This window comes from Lipotes vexillifer, unplaced genomic scaffold (genome assembly GCF_000442215.2).
Source record: "Lipotes vexillifer unplaced genomic scaffold, Lipotes_vexillifer_v1.1 scaffold652, whole genome shotgun sequence".
NCBI lineage: Eukaryota > Metazoa > Chordata > Mammalia > Artiodactyla > Lipotidae > Lipotes > Lipotes vexillifer.
In genome coordinates, this window is record NW_006779703.1 from 881,178 (window position 1) to 896,859 (window position 15,682).

The following is a 15,682-nucleotide window of genomic DNA, read 5'->3' on the forward strand; positions in this document are numbered from 1 at the left end:
AGGTTGCTGGGAGAAGGCATCTGGGAAATACAGCCCCCCACCCCAAGGCATCCAGGCAGGATGGGCTGGTCTGACCCCAGGACCAGCACACCCTGCCTCGCCCCTGGTTCCAGGCTCAGGGCCCCCAGCGCTGGCGCCCAGCTGTTTGTGGCAGGAATGAATTCATTTGACCCAAATACTTCCTTATCTTCTGGGCTACTAGTTTCAAGTGCAACAAAGAGCCCCACAGCTCGAGGGAGGAGCAGAGGGAAATAAATCAGCATTGAAATGAGACTCGTGACAAAACTGAGAAACTCAGCGTGACTTCCGGCAGGTGCCCAGGTGCACCCACAGCGCCTGCATTAAGGTCCAGCCTCCCGCTGCCCCAGGTGACCACCTGACCACAGCGGACCTTGCCCTGAGAGCCTCTCGGGAAGGGAGGAGGCCTGACCCTGGGGGAGGTGGCTGGGCATCGCCTTGGCCCGAGGCTGCTTCCTCTCACCTGTTTTCTGCGAGCCTCTGCCTGGCCCTGGGGCCACGGCCACGCCCCAGCCCGCCTGTTGAGGGAACAGAACTTTCCCCTGGCCAGAAGCGGGGAGAAAGGGGACGCACGTAGGGGGCCCTGTGGGACCCGGTGATGACAGGGTGTCAGGCTCACTGGAAGTGACCAGGCCTGGGGAACAGGTGAGTCATTGTTTAAACTTCTGTGTACTTTGTCGAGTGTGTGCGTGTATCTGTGTGCAAATATCGATGTGTGTCTGTTTGTATCTGTGGGTCTGTGTGTATTTGTGTCTGTGTGCATGTATGTGAGTGTGAATGTATCCGTGGGTGTGAGTGTATCTGTGTGTGTCATGTGTGCCTGCACCTTTGTGTCTGACGTGTGTCTGTGCCCGAGGCCCAGGGCACAGAATCAAAAGGGTGAAGTGAAGAGCCAGGAGTGTGTTCTCCTGAGCGCCAGAGGTGTCCTTGCTTGTCCCCGATGGCTTGCTAGGTCAGGGTCCTGGAAGGAGATTCCTATTTAAAGAGTGGCCTCTGGGAAAATCCAGTTAAAGGCTTGAACGTAATGAATAGGAGCCCTTACAGGAATCCATTTCAAACGGATCACGGTGCCCAAGTGCTACCGACTGACCTCAGAGTAAACAACTGCACAGTAATCCCTGCGTTCCTTACACGTCTGGGCGGGGAGAGCTGGAGGAGGACGTGCTCGCTGGCAACGGACTCGGCAGATCAGACGCTTCCCTGGAGCGACCCTCCCCCAGGAAGACTGGTTTGGACTTGCAATCTCTCCTTTTTCCCTTGGTGCAAGGAGATGAGCTTGTCAGAAATGAAAAGCCCGAAACCGAAATGCTCCGGAGGGTGTCCCTGTTGGCCCCCGATCACGAACGTGGCATTCTTGAGATCGTCTCTGCGTTTAGAGACACTTCAGTAACCCTGTCTTCATGAAATTCCAGGAGCTGGGTCAGGAGTCACATTTTTCAATTGGAGTCCTCTCTGAACAGAGGGCTTCAACCTCTAATCAACGTGTAATCACACGAAGACTCATACATGAAAATGCTTACTGCAGTCTTATTTATTACAGAGAAAAAACAATTAAAGCCAAGTAAAAATCCAGTAACAGAGAAACAGTTCAGGAAATTGGAATCGTTGTAGGGGTATTATGTGGTCATTAAAAACACATAGGTCAAATGCATCTACAACATATGCCCTTCATATGTCTTACTTTTTTTCTTAATGTAAGATGCATAATTTTATGTTAAAATGATGGTTTGTTTTTAAGATTCTTAAACAAAAAATTAGAAGAAAGTAGGCAAAATACCATCCCTCGTTGTATTAAGGGTGTGGGATTATGGGTAATTTCATTTTTTTCATATTGATAATTATGTGTTTATATTTATTGGAAAATAATGTTTTTAGATAAAGAGATGTGTCACCTGTATGTGGTATCATAGTAATGGCATGTTTATTCATACTCCACCGATTTTGGTTAATTCAGACATGTCTGGGGCTAAAGATTTTCTTGACTTAAGGAGAGTTTTATTAATTAGTGCATATAAATAGCAAGGAGAACTTAAAGGGGCGTCTTTAAATACTTGAGAATTGCTGTAGGTGTGTTAGAACTTTCTTTATGTAAAATTACAGCACAAATCTGTGGGATATCTGCTTCTAAGCAGGTGCTTTAAGTATTTTCGCAAGAAACAAGGTATTAGCCTGGGGTGGCACAGAAACCTGGGGAATTCCATTCTTAAAAGTGTTCCTTTTTTCCAGCTTTATTGACACAATTGACATATATATAACATTGGGTAAATTTAAGGTATGTTACGTGTTGATTGGGTACATTTACGTATTGCAAAAACACCTCTACCCCGTCACATAATTACCATTTCTTTTTGTGGTGAGAACACTTAAGATCTACTCTCTTAATACTTTTCGGGTGTATAATACCATATTAGCTTTAATCATCATCACGCTGTACATGAGATCCCCAGAACCTGTCAATCTTACAACTGAAGTTTGCACCCTTTTACCAATATCACCCCAATTCCCACACACACCCCAGCCTCTGTTCACCACCACTCTACTCTCTGTTTCTCTACATTAGGCCAAAAAAAAAGTGGTTTATAAGTGAGGGCTTGCTACTGAGCTGACCGTCTTTTGGGCAATGAGGTCAGGCCAGCTGCTCCCAGGCAGGCTCATTGCACCAGCGGTTCTTGATGTGGATGGAGCGCAGGTCCTGCTGCCTCTGTAAGTGACTGAAATGATGCTCGTGCCTGGTGAATCCAGTGTGGACGTGAAGGCAGCCTGTTCTGGCTTTAAAAAAAAATTTGCTTTTAAATTTGTTTTATTGAAGCATAGTTGATTTACAATGTTGTGTGAATTTCTGCTGTACAGCAAAGTGATTCAGTTATACATATACATACATTCCTTTTCATATTCTTTTCCATTATGGTTTATCCCGGGATAGTGAATATAATTCCCTGTGCTATACAGTAGGACCTTGTTGTTTATCCATCCGATATATAATAGTTTGCACCTGCTGACCCCAAACTCCCAATCCATCCCTCCCCCGCCCCCATCCTCCTCCGTGAGCCTGCTCTGGCTTGGACTCCTGCAACTTTCTCTTAGAAAAGCTGCTGGGCCTCTCTGTAAGGTGGGGTAACGCCAGGACCCCCGGAGGCTTGTTGCTCCACTGCAGTAGAAACCTGTGTGCAGCCGAGCCGTGCAGGGGCCCTGAGCACGGTCACCCTGCGCCTCAGTGGAGATGGCGGGTCCATTAGCCTTGGCCCCCCCTCCCCCGCAGTGTTGTAGGGCAAGGGCTCCCTGCCCAACAAGCATAGAAGCCAAGACTATGAAACTGGCTTTTGAGAAAAGACAGAAGTTTAATTCGAGGTCGACCGGCAAGGCTCTCTGCAATCCACGTTTGGGGCAAAATTTAAGGGCTTCGGGGAATTTTAAACTTGGAAGCGAACTGGCTAGTCTTGAATCAGTCCCTATAAGCTACGCGCGCGCTCCTGGAAGCCAGATTTTCCTTATTAAAGGACCTGTCCTTCCTAAAGGGCTCCGGTGGCAACATTTCTATTCTTTGAGTTCCCTAGTCTGGAGCCTCTTGGTTCGGGGGTCATCCTGGAGACGTGGGTTCCCTCCTTGTGTATGCGCAGTGCTGTCTCTGTACCGTAACTCCGGGTTTGATTAGTCAACCCACCTCTTTAAGGAGGCAAAACCACTTTAAGTTGGTCAAGGTTTTACGTGCTGTTACAGCAGCCTCATCTGAATACGTTGTCTCAATCTGAATGCCGGGTGGCCTTTAAACCTGTAACTTTCTGCTTTTCTTGGTCACTCGGGCTGAGCTGCCTGGAGGAAGCTGGTCCCAGCACGTGCTGGATGCCCCTCCTGGTCTCTCTTTCTGCAGAGATCCCAGCCCGCTTTTTCTTTTTCTTTTTCTTTTTTTTTTTTTTGCGGTACGCGGGCCTCTCACTGTTGTGGCCTCTCCCGTTGCGGAGCACAGGCTCCGGACGCGCAGGCTCAGCGGCCATGGCTCACGGGCCCAGCCGCTCTGCGGCATGTGGGATCTTCCCGGACCGGGGCACGAACCCGCGTTCCCCGCATCGGCAGGCGGACTCTCAACCACTGCACCACCAGGGAAGCCCCAGCCCACTTTTTGACAAGCTCCCTGGGGTTGGACTGGCTGTGCAAACTATGCGGTGGAAACAGCATGTCTGTCTAGTTATGACTTGCTAAGCCATCCCCACGGATATGCACGAGACATTTATTGAGCACCTACTGTAATCTCAGTGAATACTGTCTTTGCTTTTGTGAGCAGTTATAGCCCGGCGAGAGAGAGAACCAAGAAAAAAATAATTCTACGAATTAAGGCAGAGCTGGAAACAGATCATTTCCATCAAGAGGAGGAACAGGGAGCTGTAGGCCCCATGATGCAGAGACTTTTCTCTCTTTTATGAACTGCTATTTATGGGGACTGGACACACGATCGGGGATGAGGGCGTGGGGTAAGGGTGGCAGTTGTGAGACCAGCAGGAGGCTGTGGTGGGAGAGGGATTTGCATCAACGTGAACAGAGAGAAGAGAGCAGATGTAGCAGCTTTACCGTAAGGCAAATTCCCCAGATGATTAGGCCGTGGGGTTGACAGGTAAGCAGCTCTAGCAACCTCTGAACTTTGAGCCAACAACTTTTTGTTATCTTTCCTGCGGCTTCTATCCTCATTCCGGACTCTGATTTGCCCTTTGGCCTGTAGAGCTGAATCATAGGCTGTCATTTTATCCCTGGAGGGCCAGCCACTTTGGGGGGCTCCCCCATTTGTTCCTGGTGTTTATTTTATTTTGCCTTTGAGTTTAATTTCTACCAGTGGATCAGAAATCTGTAGAAGGACTGCTTTGAATTCCTGCATGGGTGGTGGGTTCTGGAGAGAGGACTGGCCCCTGCAGAACTCCATTCCCCAACCCCCGGGGCACCTGTGGGTCTGCGGGGTGCAGAGGAATTTGCAGGGTGCCCTGGCGGGATGTTGTCCGTTGACACAATTAAGCATCATCCCCGATGGTGAAACTTGAGAGCATCCCATGGAAGATGGGGTTCCAGACATGCTTTCCAATAACCATTCAGCTCTGCTGTGTCCCTTTAGCCAGGGAGTGGATGGGCCTGTGAACCCTTCTCTGCCAGACCCTGTAACTCCAGTCACTTTCTGTTTAGAAAGTCTTGTTGGTATTTAGGACTCAGTCCTGTTTGTTTTTAAACTTTGATCCCAAACTCGATTCTTTTCCTTTTGTCCCCACAGGGCAGGCCAGACCAGTCTGTGGCTGTGGCTGCTTGTTGGGGACAGTGAGGAAACAGGGTCTGCTTCCTACTGCTCTCGCTTTTCTCCCTCCCTCTTCAAAATCCCTTCCCTTCCTCCATTCCCACCCACTGCAATGAGAGGCTTTGTTCACTGGACAGGCTAGCTCTGAGGTGGGTTTGGGTATTTTTCAGGGGAAGTTTTCTCTAGATGCAATCCAGATAATAGATGAAGACAAAATGATAACAGTGGAATGCTACCAGTTTGCAGCCCCCGAATGAGACAGTGGACATAGGGACAGTTTTCAATGGCTGCTAACATCACAGAGACACCACCAGACATTATTTGCCTCCTGAGGAAATGCCCACCACACTCAGGACAGTATTCTTGCCAAAAGATAGCCTATATCCAATCAGATTTCTGTTCTGAGCCACCAAGCTACAGAAAATCAGGGTTCAAGGGAACACATTCAGTGACAACATAGGGATGCAATCAGCAAAATCCAGATTGGAAACTACAAGGCAATCTGATTTCTTCAACAAATAAATTACAGAGAAAAAGAGGATGCATGTACGTATACTGAGATTTGCAGGAGAATTAATAGGATGTCTAGGAATTCCCTCAAACTAATCTTCGGAGGAAGGGGGGTTTGGGGATGTGGGTGAAACAAGATTGGCTACAGCTGATTCTTGTGGAGGGGGATGATGGAGATCTGAGGTCCCCCAGAATGACCTCCATCCTCTCTGTTCTGGTACATGCTTGAAATTTTCTACGATGAAAACATGTGCAGGGTTTGCCCAAATTAATTTTGATCACAGAGCCGTTTTTCTCCAGGGCATATCACTGTGGGTTCTGAGGCTTTCAATACAGTGGGAAGGAATGCAATGTTTTGAGGTCCTTGAAACACCAAACTTTTTTGTAAATAGATTTTCTTGAAACACAAATTTTAATCCATGAACCACAATTGAGAGAGTGCTGTACATTTTAGGTATTTCAGAACCTTTTTGGAATAAGTCATAGGTTTTTCAAAAGTGAGAGGTGATGGAAAGAGGGCAATGAGCCAGTATGATGACTAGCACACAATCACTACTTTGCAGGGTACGAAGCCGTTCATTTGCATAGGCCCCTGCCGGGCACCGTGGACACGCTTTGCAAGCACCTCACAACACTTTCACCCTGTCCGGGGGTGAAAACCCCTACTTCCCACCTAAAATAGGGAAACCCAGTGTGTGTTTTGTGCCAATCCTCTCAGGAGGCAGCCGTCATGGTGGAAGAGACACCTCACTGGGAACAAAAGCTTTGGTATGAAATTTGGGCTCCGCTATGGATAAGCCTTCCGTTTCTCTGTGTCCACTCATTCATTCATTCAGTCACTCATCCATTCACTCACTCACAGCAGGCGTATATTATAGCTATTGTTCACCCCACTTTCCAGAAGGGGAGATGGGGTGCAGAGTGGCAAGCCAGGTGCCTCTGACTTGGAGCTCCTTTCCATTCAAGGCTGTCCATATTCATCCAGGGCAGCAGCATCCCGGGGGTGCACTTGCTGAGATTATTTGGCATCTGACATTCAGCCTCCGTCCATCATTGTCTCTCTGCAGGGCATGGCGCAGGTGGATGGGGCCTCCTGGCCCGGGGCTGCCCTGGGCCAGGCCTGCATCTTCAAGCTGGTCCTCCTGGGCAGTGGTTCTGTGGGCAAGTCCAGCTTGGCTCTCCAGTATGTGAAGAATGATTTCAAGAGCATCCTGCCGACCGTGGGATGTAAGTGACGGGACAGGGCACCCTTCCTTCGTCTCCTGGTGGGGAAGCCAGGGCTGCTGACCCACATGAGGGGCACCTGGGGACGAGGCCGCCTGGGAACTTCCCAGGCTCTCCTGGAGCCTCGGGCAGTGCCTGGCACGTGCAGGGAGGCCCTGAGGCCCACCCCAGGCAGGCATGCACACGGAGTCCAGAACTCAGACAGGTTTCAGCTCAGCTGGAGTCTGCGGGGGCCGGGGAGGGGGCGGGTAGTGTATCAGGGACAGAGTTTCTGGCCCCAAAGGGTTGGGTGTGTGAGGGCTTCTGCTGGTGGAGGGGGGAGCCCAGAAGAATCTGCCCCCAGGCTCTGCCACTCAGCCCTCTAGACAAGCCGGCCTCTCACCCTGGCTGGTTGCTCTCCTGCTAACACTGCTCCCTTTCTGCCTGGACTCGGCTTACCCACCTGGCCTGGGCTGGCGGATAGGGTGGGTGCTGTAGGAAGGGACGGCAGGGAGGGAGGCCCCTCTCACTGCACTGCTTAAAGAGGATAGCAAGTCGTGGCTTTCAGAGGGGAGGGACTTTGGCGCATCTGTGGACAACTGGTCTCCTTCACATCCTGTCTGGGGGTGAAAAGCCCCACTTCCCACCTAAAATAGGGAAACCCATTGTGTGCTTTGTGCCAGTCCTCTCGGGAGGCAGCCATCATGGTGGAAGAGACACCTCACTGGGAACAAAATCTTTGGTATGAAATTTGGACTCCGCTATGGATAAGCCTTCCGTTTCTCTGTGTCCACTCATTCATTCATTCATTCACCCATCCATTCATTCACTCACTCATCCATTCACTCACTCACTCATCCATTCACTCACTCACTCATCCATTCATTCACTCACTCATCCATTCATTCACTCATCCATTCATTCACTCACTCAGTAAGTATCTGTTGGGTGTGGCCCCTGTCCCAGGCCCACATTAGGTATGGAGGGTTCTCTAAGATGCCAAGCAGACACACCACCATAGAAACAGAGCACAAAATTCAGCAAACGGTATTAACACCTTGGGGGCCCTCAATCTTCTCAGGAGGGTGGTTCCTGAGTCCCTGAGGAACATGCGGCCCGAAGGGACCTGCCAGAGCCAGGCCCCCAGAAATAGTGGTGAGAAGGGCAAAAGCAGGGTGAAGGGCTGGCCCCAGGGCAGGAACGCAGGGAGAGCTGGTAAAGACTGTGGATTCAGGCCGGCTGAGGGGCACGCAGGGCCACCTCCTCTCCATCAGCAGGGAAGTTGACACCGCTCACCCGTGATATCAGACTGGGCTTTAAAAAAATACGACAAAGTGCCAAGTCTGGCTTCAAGCTGGGTTTCGTTGAGAGCAGAGACCATAGAAGGGGGCCAGGCCAAGCTGGGATATTGAGGGCTGTGTGCCTGGGTGTGAATCTGGATTGCAATTCAGGGGAGGGAGACAGCAGGGACGAGACCGGGCGGCTTGTCGGGTTGGATCTCACTCTAAGACCGAGGTCTGAGGCCACGGCTCACAGGGCTCTGCTTGTTTTTGCAAATAAGGTTCTATGGGGACACAGCCCCGCTCATGCCTGTGTATCCTCTGTGGCTGCTTTCCCTCTGGAAGGGTGGCTTTGAGTTGATTGCCGGCAACGGTGACAGTACCTCCCTCGAAGCCTAAAATGTTTACTACAGGGAACTTCCCCCCAAAAGTTTAGGACCCCTGCTCGAGAGCCAGTATCTCGGGAGGCAGTGGGCGGCCAGGGGGTGGGCTCCAGCGGGCATGGAGTGGCCTGGGGACTCACGGTGAGTCGAGAACTTAGCTTAGTGGGCCCAGGGAGGCCTGCAACTCTGACCTACCTTGTGGGGCAGAAGAGGCCCCATAATCACAGAGCCAGGCCGAGGCTGCGGGCGGTGCTGGCGTTCTGTATTTCCGGGGAGGGAAAGGGGAGCGCAGACAAGTTCGCTAACTCTCCCAAGCGAGAAACCCGCAGGTCCAGCGCGCTGCAGCCTGTGGACGGTGGGTGGGGTGCCCTGTCTCCCCAACCCCAGTCACCTCCGCTGCTTCCTTTAGCTCCAGCAAGTTGGGGGCCAAGCCGTCGCCCTCCCCAGCCTGTCCAAGTCACCCCGCTCTCTTCAGGGGTCCTACGAGGGTCAGGAGCGTGCACAGAGCCTGGGCTCGGGTCAGGGTGGGGGGCGGGGTGCGCCCTTTCCACTCTTGGTCCTCTGCCTGGCCCCGGCCATCCTCCTCCTGCCCGTGCCCCTGCCCCAGGCCCAGGCTCATCTCCCCAGGACCCCGCCTCTGCCCTGGGGCTGGTGCCCTAGGCCTTGGCTTCCACTCCGGCTTCCTGGGCTGCCGGATCAGTGTTGTGGGCCCCAGCCCTCTAGGTGGGTTTAGCGGTCCTTTATTCAATCAGCCACCAGCCTATTTATGGAGCACCTACTAGGTGCCAGCCACTGAGCTGGGTGTAAGGGAAGTAGAGATGAGTGCGCCCTCCTTTGCTTTGAGGAGCTAAATCCCCTGTGGGAATGATGGTCTCCGCCACGTACATCTCTGGGCCTACTTTACATGCCTTGTACACCTTGTGATGTTCTTATGACCTTTGCAGGTGGATATTATAATGATTATTAAGTTTTTATAAAAATAAATAAATAATATTATTTTTTATAATATGATATTTAGTCACGTATTATATTCTATGTGATTTTATTAATTATTATGCTATGATAATTATTATATTATTATAAAAGCAGACATTCCCCCTGTTTTTGTTTTTTCTGGTTTGGCCACACCGCACAGCAGGTGGGATCTTAGTTCCCTGACCAGGGATCGAACCTGCGCCCCCTGCTTTGGAAATGCGGAGTCTTAACCACTGGACCGCCAGGGAAGTTCCCTGAATTTTCAGAGGAGGCAATGGACCACGAATATCCCTTTAATCTAAGGGAGGCAGTCTGTGTTGTACAGAAACCCTTTGAAGGCAGACACGACCACTGCTTTCTCACTACGGCTTGGCTTTATGAGGCATAAGAGGAGCAGAGCCGTAGGGAGAGGATGAGGGCCCTCACCTCCTCCCCGGGGGCAGCTGGGGGACAAGGTGGTGGTGCCTCGCCCAGGGCTTGGCCTGCAGGAAGCCCTTGGTAAATATGAGCTGAACTTACAAATGAGGGGACAGGGGACGGCCGAGGGCAAGGGCTTAGGCTCTCAGCGCCATGCTTTCGTCTGTAAAATGGGATGTACAGTCCTCTCTATGGGGGGGAGGGCTTCGTGAAAGGTCGACAAAGGATGTCAAGTCACGGATCACCACGTTTTGACTTAAGGTTGGGATGCTGAAAGCTCAGCCTCTGTGCACCGGTGTGGAATTGTATCTCAGAGACAGAGTTTGGGGTAAAGTAGGAAAGAATAGCTTTATTACTTTGCCAGGCAAAGGGGGAGACAGCGGGCTCCTGCCCTCGAAAACTGTGGGTCCCAACCCGGGAGGATTTAGTGAGCAGTTTTATAACAATGTTTCAAGGCCAGGGTTGCTGATAAGGATCAGGGTGTGTGCAGGGCCTCCTTTAATGTGGCCTCAGGTGGTTCTTGATGAGGTTATCAAACCGTGATCTTCTCTGGAATGCAGTTGGCTGACATCTGTTTGTTGGGGGTTTTAGTTCTGTAAGGAGCTCAAAGATATTGTTATATGTATCCTTTATTTTTAAAAATAAATTTATTTATTTTATTTTATTTATTGTTGGCTGCATTGGGTCTTCGTTGCTGCACGCGGGCTTTCTCTAGTTGCGGCGAGCGGGGGCTACTCTTCGTTGCGGTGCGGTGCCTTCTCGTTGCGGAGCACAGGCTCAAGGCACGCGGGCTTCAGTAGCTGTGGCTCGCTCTATGGGGGGGAGGGCTTCGTGAAAGGTCGACAAAGGATGTCAAGTCACGGATCACCACGTTTTGACTTAAGGTTGGGATGCTGAAAGCTCAGCCTCTGTGCACCGGTGTGGAATTGTATCTCAGAGACAGAGTTTGGGGTAAAGTAGGAAAGAATAGCTTTATTACTTTGCCAGGCAAAGGGGGAGACAGCGGGCTCCTGCCCTCGAAAACTGTGGGTCCCAACCCGGGAGGATTTAGTGAGCAGTTTTATAACAATGTTTCAAGGCCAGGGTTGCTGATAAGGATCAGGGTGTGTGCAGGGCCTCCTTTAATGTGGCCTCAGGTGGTTCTTGATGAGGTTATCAAACCGTGATCTTCTCTGGAATGCAGTTGGCTGACATCTGTTTGTTGGGGGTTTTAGTTCTGTAAGGAGCTCAAAGATATTGTTATATGTATCCTTTATTTTTAAAAATAAATTTATTTATTTTATTTTATTTATTGTTGGCTGCATTGGGTCTTCGTTGCTGCACGCGGGCTTTCTCTAGTTGCGGCGAGCGGGGGCTACTCTTCGTTGCGGTGCGCGGGCTTCTCATTGCGGTGGCTTCTCTTGTTGTGGAGCATGTGCTCTAGGCCCACAGGCTTCAGTAGTTGTGGCACGTGGTCTCAGTAGTTGTGGCTTTTGGGCTCTAGAGTGCAGGCTCAGTAGTTGTGGTGCACGGGTTTAGTTGCTCCGCGGCATGTGGGATCTTCCCGGACCAGGGATTGAACCTGTGTCCCCTGCATTGGCAGGTGGGTTCTTAACCACCGCGCCACCAGGGAAGTAAGTCCCTCTGTGTATCCCTTGAGGAGGGACCAGGGCCCTGGCCCAAGGCTGCTCTCCTGCTTCCTGGCTGCCCCTCCCTTGTCTCTGCGTCCCCTCCCTTCCCTGATTAGCAGCAGTTCGAATCTGCCCTCTGGAACTCAGGGAAGGTCATGGGGGCTGGAGTCTGTTCCCTACAAACAAAAGTGGCTGCATGGAAAGGCTTCTGTGCCCAGGAGCCCCACAGCGTCCTACTTGGTTTCAGTTGTCACCCTTTCCTGCTGCCCCCTTTCCTCAGACGTGGCCACCCTCACACTCCCGAGGGCGGGGGTGGGACCAGGGCCTGGCATGTCTTTGGTGGTGCTGCCTTCAGGGCAGGCCAGCTGCAAGACATTCCAGCCCTGGAGAAGAGAGGGGGTCCCTGGGCCCCTCCAGAGGGTCTGGATCTGTCGGTGAGTGTGTGGAGTGGCCCTGCAGTGGAGGGTTACACGAGCACTGGGCACAGCTCTTCAGAAGAGCCCCCGGGCCGAGACAGGGTTCCAGCCACCCTGCGGCAAGACCTGTCCTTCCGGAGAAAGCCGGAGCCGTAACTGTGGCAGGCGGTGACAGACTCTTGTACCAAAGCAAAGCCAGAGTAGAATTGAGCACAGCCTCCCGAGGGCGTGGCCTGCTGAGAGGAGACCAGAACCCCCTGAACTCCTGGCTGCCCCAGCACCGCAAAGCCCGCCAGGCCCACCTGAGACAGGGGCTGGCAGGGGAGGTGGGCAGCTGCCAGACGTGCTTATGGTGGCTGGGAGCTTGGAGCACCAAGAGCTCCCGCAGACCCCTCATCCTGGAATCCTGAAAGGCAGCAGGGGAAATTCTGGCCCAGTTCCCTGCCCTGCACGTTTTAGTGACATCTTTGGAGGGGTGGTGACATCTAGTGCTTGTGTTCGGATTTGCTGGCAGAAGCCAGTTTGGACCAGCTGGGCCTTGCCTGGGGCAGCAAAGGTGCGAAAGGTGCTGGATTTCGCCCCACCTCCCTTCCCTGCTGAATGAAACATTGCTGGCGCCCAGGTGACCCTGAGAAGTCACCCATGTCGTGTTCCCTTCCACCAGGAAGCAGCACGTGACTTTTACAGAAAAGAGAGCGCTGCAGAGAGGGCTTCAGTGAGCAGCATAGGCCGTTTGTTTAAATTAAAAGGTCAAAAAGCAAAACATTTCCTTGTGTTAACATTTAGTTGAGACACCTTTTAATTGGGCGCAACAGAATGCAAGTTGGAGAACAACCCCCAGTGAATTCTCTTGTCATTCGTTGCCCACTGGGGGTCCATTCAGCTCAGCAAGTGGAAGGCATGCCAGCTTCCAGAGGCTGGGGAGGGGGCCGGAAGCGTCCCCAAGTGTCCCCACCGCTGGGGCTCCTGTGTTGAGGTCTGTGCTGGGGCCAGAGGAGGCTGGAGCCCTGCTTTGTGTCACCATATAAAGCAGTGCCAGGTGGCCCCGGTTCAGAGTATGGTCTGGTAAAAATGTGCCGGTGTATCATCTCCACCAGCGTATTCTAGAAATGTGGACAATTCTGGGTTCTGGGCCCGGTCCTGCTCCCACACCCCAGCTTGTTGCCAACATCATTTCAGGAAAAATCTCCCAGTCTGTTTGAATATCTCGGAAGTTTACTTTTTAATCACTTTTTGGCTTTAGCTGTGAACAGGTAGAAAATGTGGTCAGTGGGTTTCTGAACAAGGAAGGTAATACATGTGGGCTCTTTTGTGGGTTGGAGCCAGGAGTTCACGGGGCAGGGGATGGAAATTTGTTTCGGATACCAGCCCAGGGGCCCACCTGGGGGGTCTGTGTCTCTCTCCAGGGTAGACGAGGTGCTGCGGTCTGTGAATATCCAAAAGCCACTTATGCCACGTCATTGCTCGGTGTGACAACCCTGCGCTCCTTGGAAATCGGTTGGGATTTTACATTGATTTAAATTCAACCACCAGCCATCGTTTTCAGAGTAGAAAAGGAAAATATCAGAAGCTAAGATTGTTAAGCAAAGGAGGCAAACCTGAATTTTATGCCCACCTGTAACCTGGCAGTGATGACTTTTAGGATGAAACCAAAATCGCACGCAGAAGTGTGATTTGACCTGATAGCAAACAGGCAAAGGGTGTGGATCAAAGGCTGCTGTTGCCAGACAGTGAGCCGGGAGAGCGGAGGGGGGGGGGGGGGGGGGGGGGGGGGGGGGGGGGGGGGTAGGAAAGCCCACATAGGGGACTTCAAATGTGTTTATATTCATCTCAAGTCTTTAGAGGCCCGACTCTTGGGGGGGGGGGAGGGGAGGAAGGGGCGTCAGGTGCCACACCCTGCACCTCGTCTCTTTTCTCCTGGGTTTGACAACCGCCCTGGGAAGAGGGCACTGTTGACTCTTGGTAAAGGAGGAAGCTGGGATCTCTAAGGTTGAAGCAAGTCGACAGAGTTTGTTGCAGCTGATAGACTTCCCTCCAAGGCCCAGGCATGGCCCTCACCCTCAAGACCTCAACAGTCTTAATGGAGCTTCTGTCCTGCTCAGTCCTGACAGTAGCCCTGTATGAGCTGGGAGCTGTCAGTCCTACTGTTGAGCTGAAGGCGGCAGCTTTGTTTGACCTGGTGTGGTGTTCTGCTGGGCTGTCATAACAAACACCACAGACTGGATGCCTTAAATAACAGAGGTTTATTCTCATAGTTCTGGGGGCTGGAAGTCCAAAAGTGAGGTGTTGGCAAAGTAGTTTTCATCCTGAGCTCTCTTTTCTTGGCTTATGGGTAGCTGCCATCTAGGTAACTGGCTGTGTGCTTCCATGGCCTCTTCTTTGTGTTTGCATGGAAGGGAGGGGAGAGAGAGAGAGAGAGAGAGAGAGAGAGAGAGAGAGCAGACAGACAGACAGAGACAGAGAGACAGAGAGACAGAGAGAGGAGACAGAGGGAAGAAGACAGAGAGAGAGACAGTGAGAGAGAAGGAGTGCATTCTTACAGAGGCACTAATCCCATCCTGAGGGCCCCACCCTCATGACCTCATGTAACCCTAATCGCCTCCCAAAAGCCCCATCTCCAAATACTATCATGCTGAGGGTTAGGGCTTCTAGATGTGAATTTTGGGAGGATACAATCATTCAGTCCATAACACCTAGGAAGTGTATCTGACTTCAAGTTTGTGGACGAGCAGAAAAATGCAAGATGTGCAGGCAGAGGTTTCCATTTAGGAGTCACCCCAAACTAGATTCTCATGAGAGAGAATCATGATCTTACCCTTTCTATGCTAAAAATCTCAGCCCAGACTTGTCTCTTATTCTCTGTCTGTAGCAGATTGAATTGTGTCCCCCAAAAGATTCATCCTCCTCCTAATTCCCAGTGCCTATGAATGTGGCTTTATTTGGAAAAAGGGTGTTTGCAGATGTAACTAGTTAAGGATATTCCTGGATTTCGGGTGAGCCCTGAATCCCAAGACCAGTGTCTCTGTAACAGGAGAACATAAAGATGCAGAGGGGGTGGCCATGTGAAGACAGAGGCAGAGACGGGAGAGATGCATCTACAAGCCAGGGACCACCGACGGTTGCTGGTCCCCACCAGGATCCAGGAGGGGGCATGGAACAGATTCCCTCTCAGAACTTCTGGAAGGAACCAACACTGGAAACACCTTGATTTTGGACCTCTGGCCCCCAGACTGAAAGGATAAATGTCTGCTGTTTTAACCCACACTTTTTGTGGTTATTTGTTATGACAACCCCAGGACACTAACACACTGGCCTTGGAGTGAAAAATTTAACTTCAAGCATGTGGCTACATTTACCAGAATCTCCCAACAAGCTTCCAACCCAGCCCGGGTCTGGGCAGGACAGAAGCTTTGCCTGGAGTCTCACCCCTGGCCCCTCCCAGTCCCTGGTCTAGTTCTGTATATGACATACCCCATACGCTATGGGGGCAGAACTTTTTTTTTTTCTTGCGGTATGCAGGCCTCTCACTGTTGTGGCCTCTCCCGCTGTGGAGCACAGGCTCCAGACACGCAGGCTCAGCGGCCATGGCTCACGGGCCCAG

At 51.5% G+C, this 15,682-nt stretch overlaps 1 protein-coding gene across 1 annotated transcript in view; it reads left to right on the forward strand.

The window, feature by feature from the left end:
- Positions 1-490: 490 nt before the first annotated feature.
- The window catches only part of RAB17 (RAB17, member RAS oncogene family), a 21,831-nt gene continuing 6,639 nt past the window's right edge, over positions 491-15,682 (forward strand). Inside the window, exons 1-2 of the mRNA XM_007452907.1 lie at positions 491-667; positions 6,865-7,024. Of these exons, the coding sequence (XP_007452969.1) occupies positions 6,868-7,024 (157 nt within the window). The 5' untranslated portion in view covers positions 491-667; positions 6,865-6,867. The remainder of the gene's footprint in view (positions 668-6,864; positions 7,025-15,682) is intronic.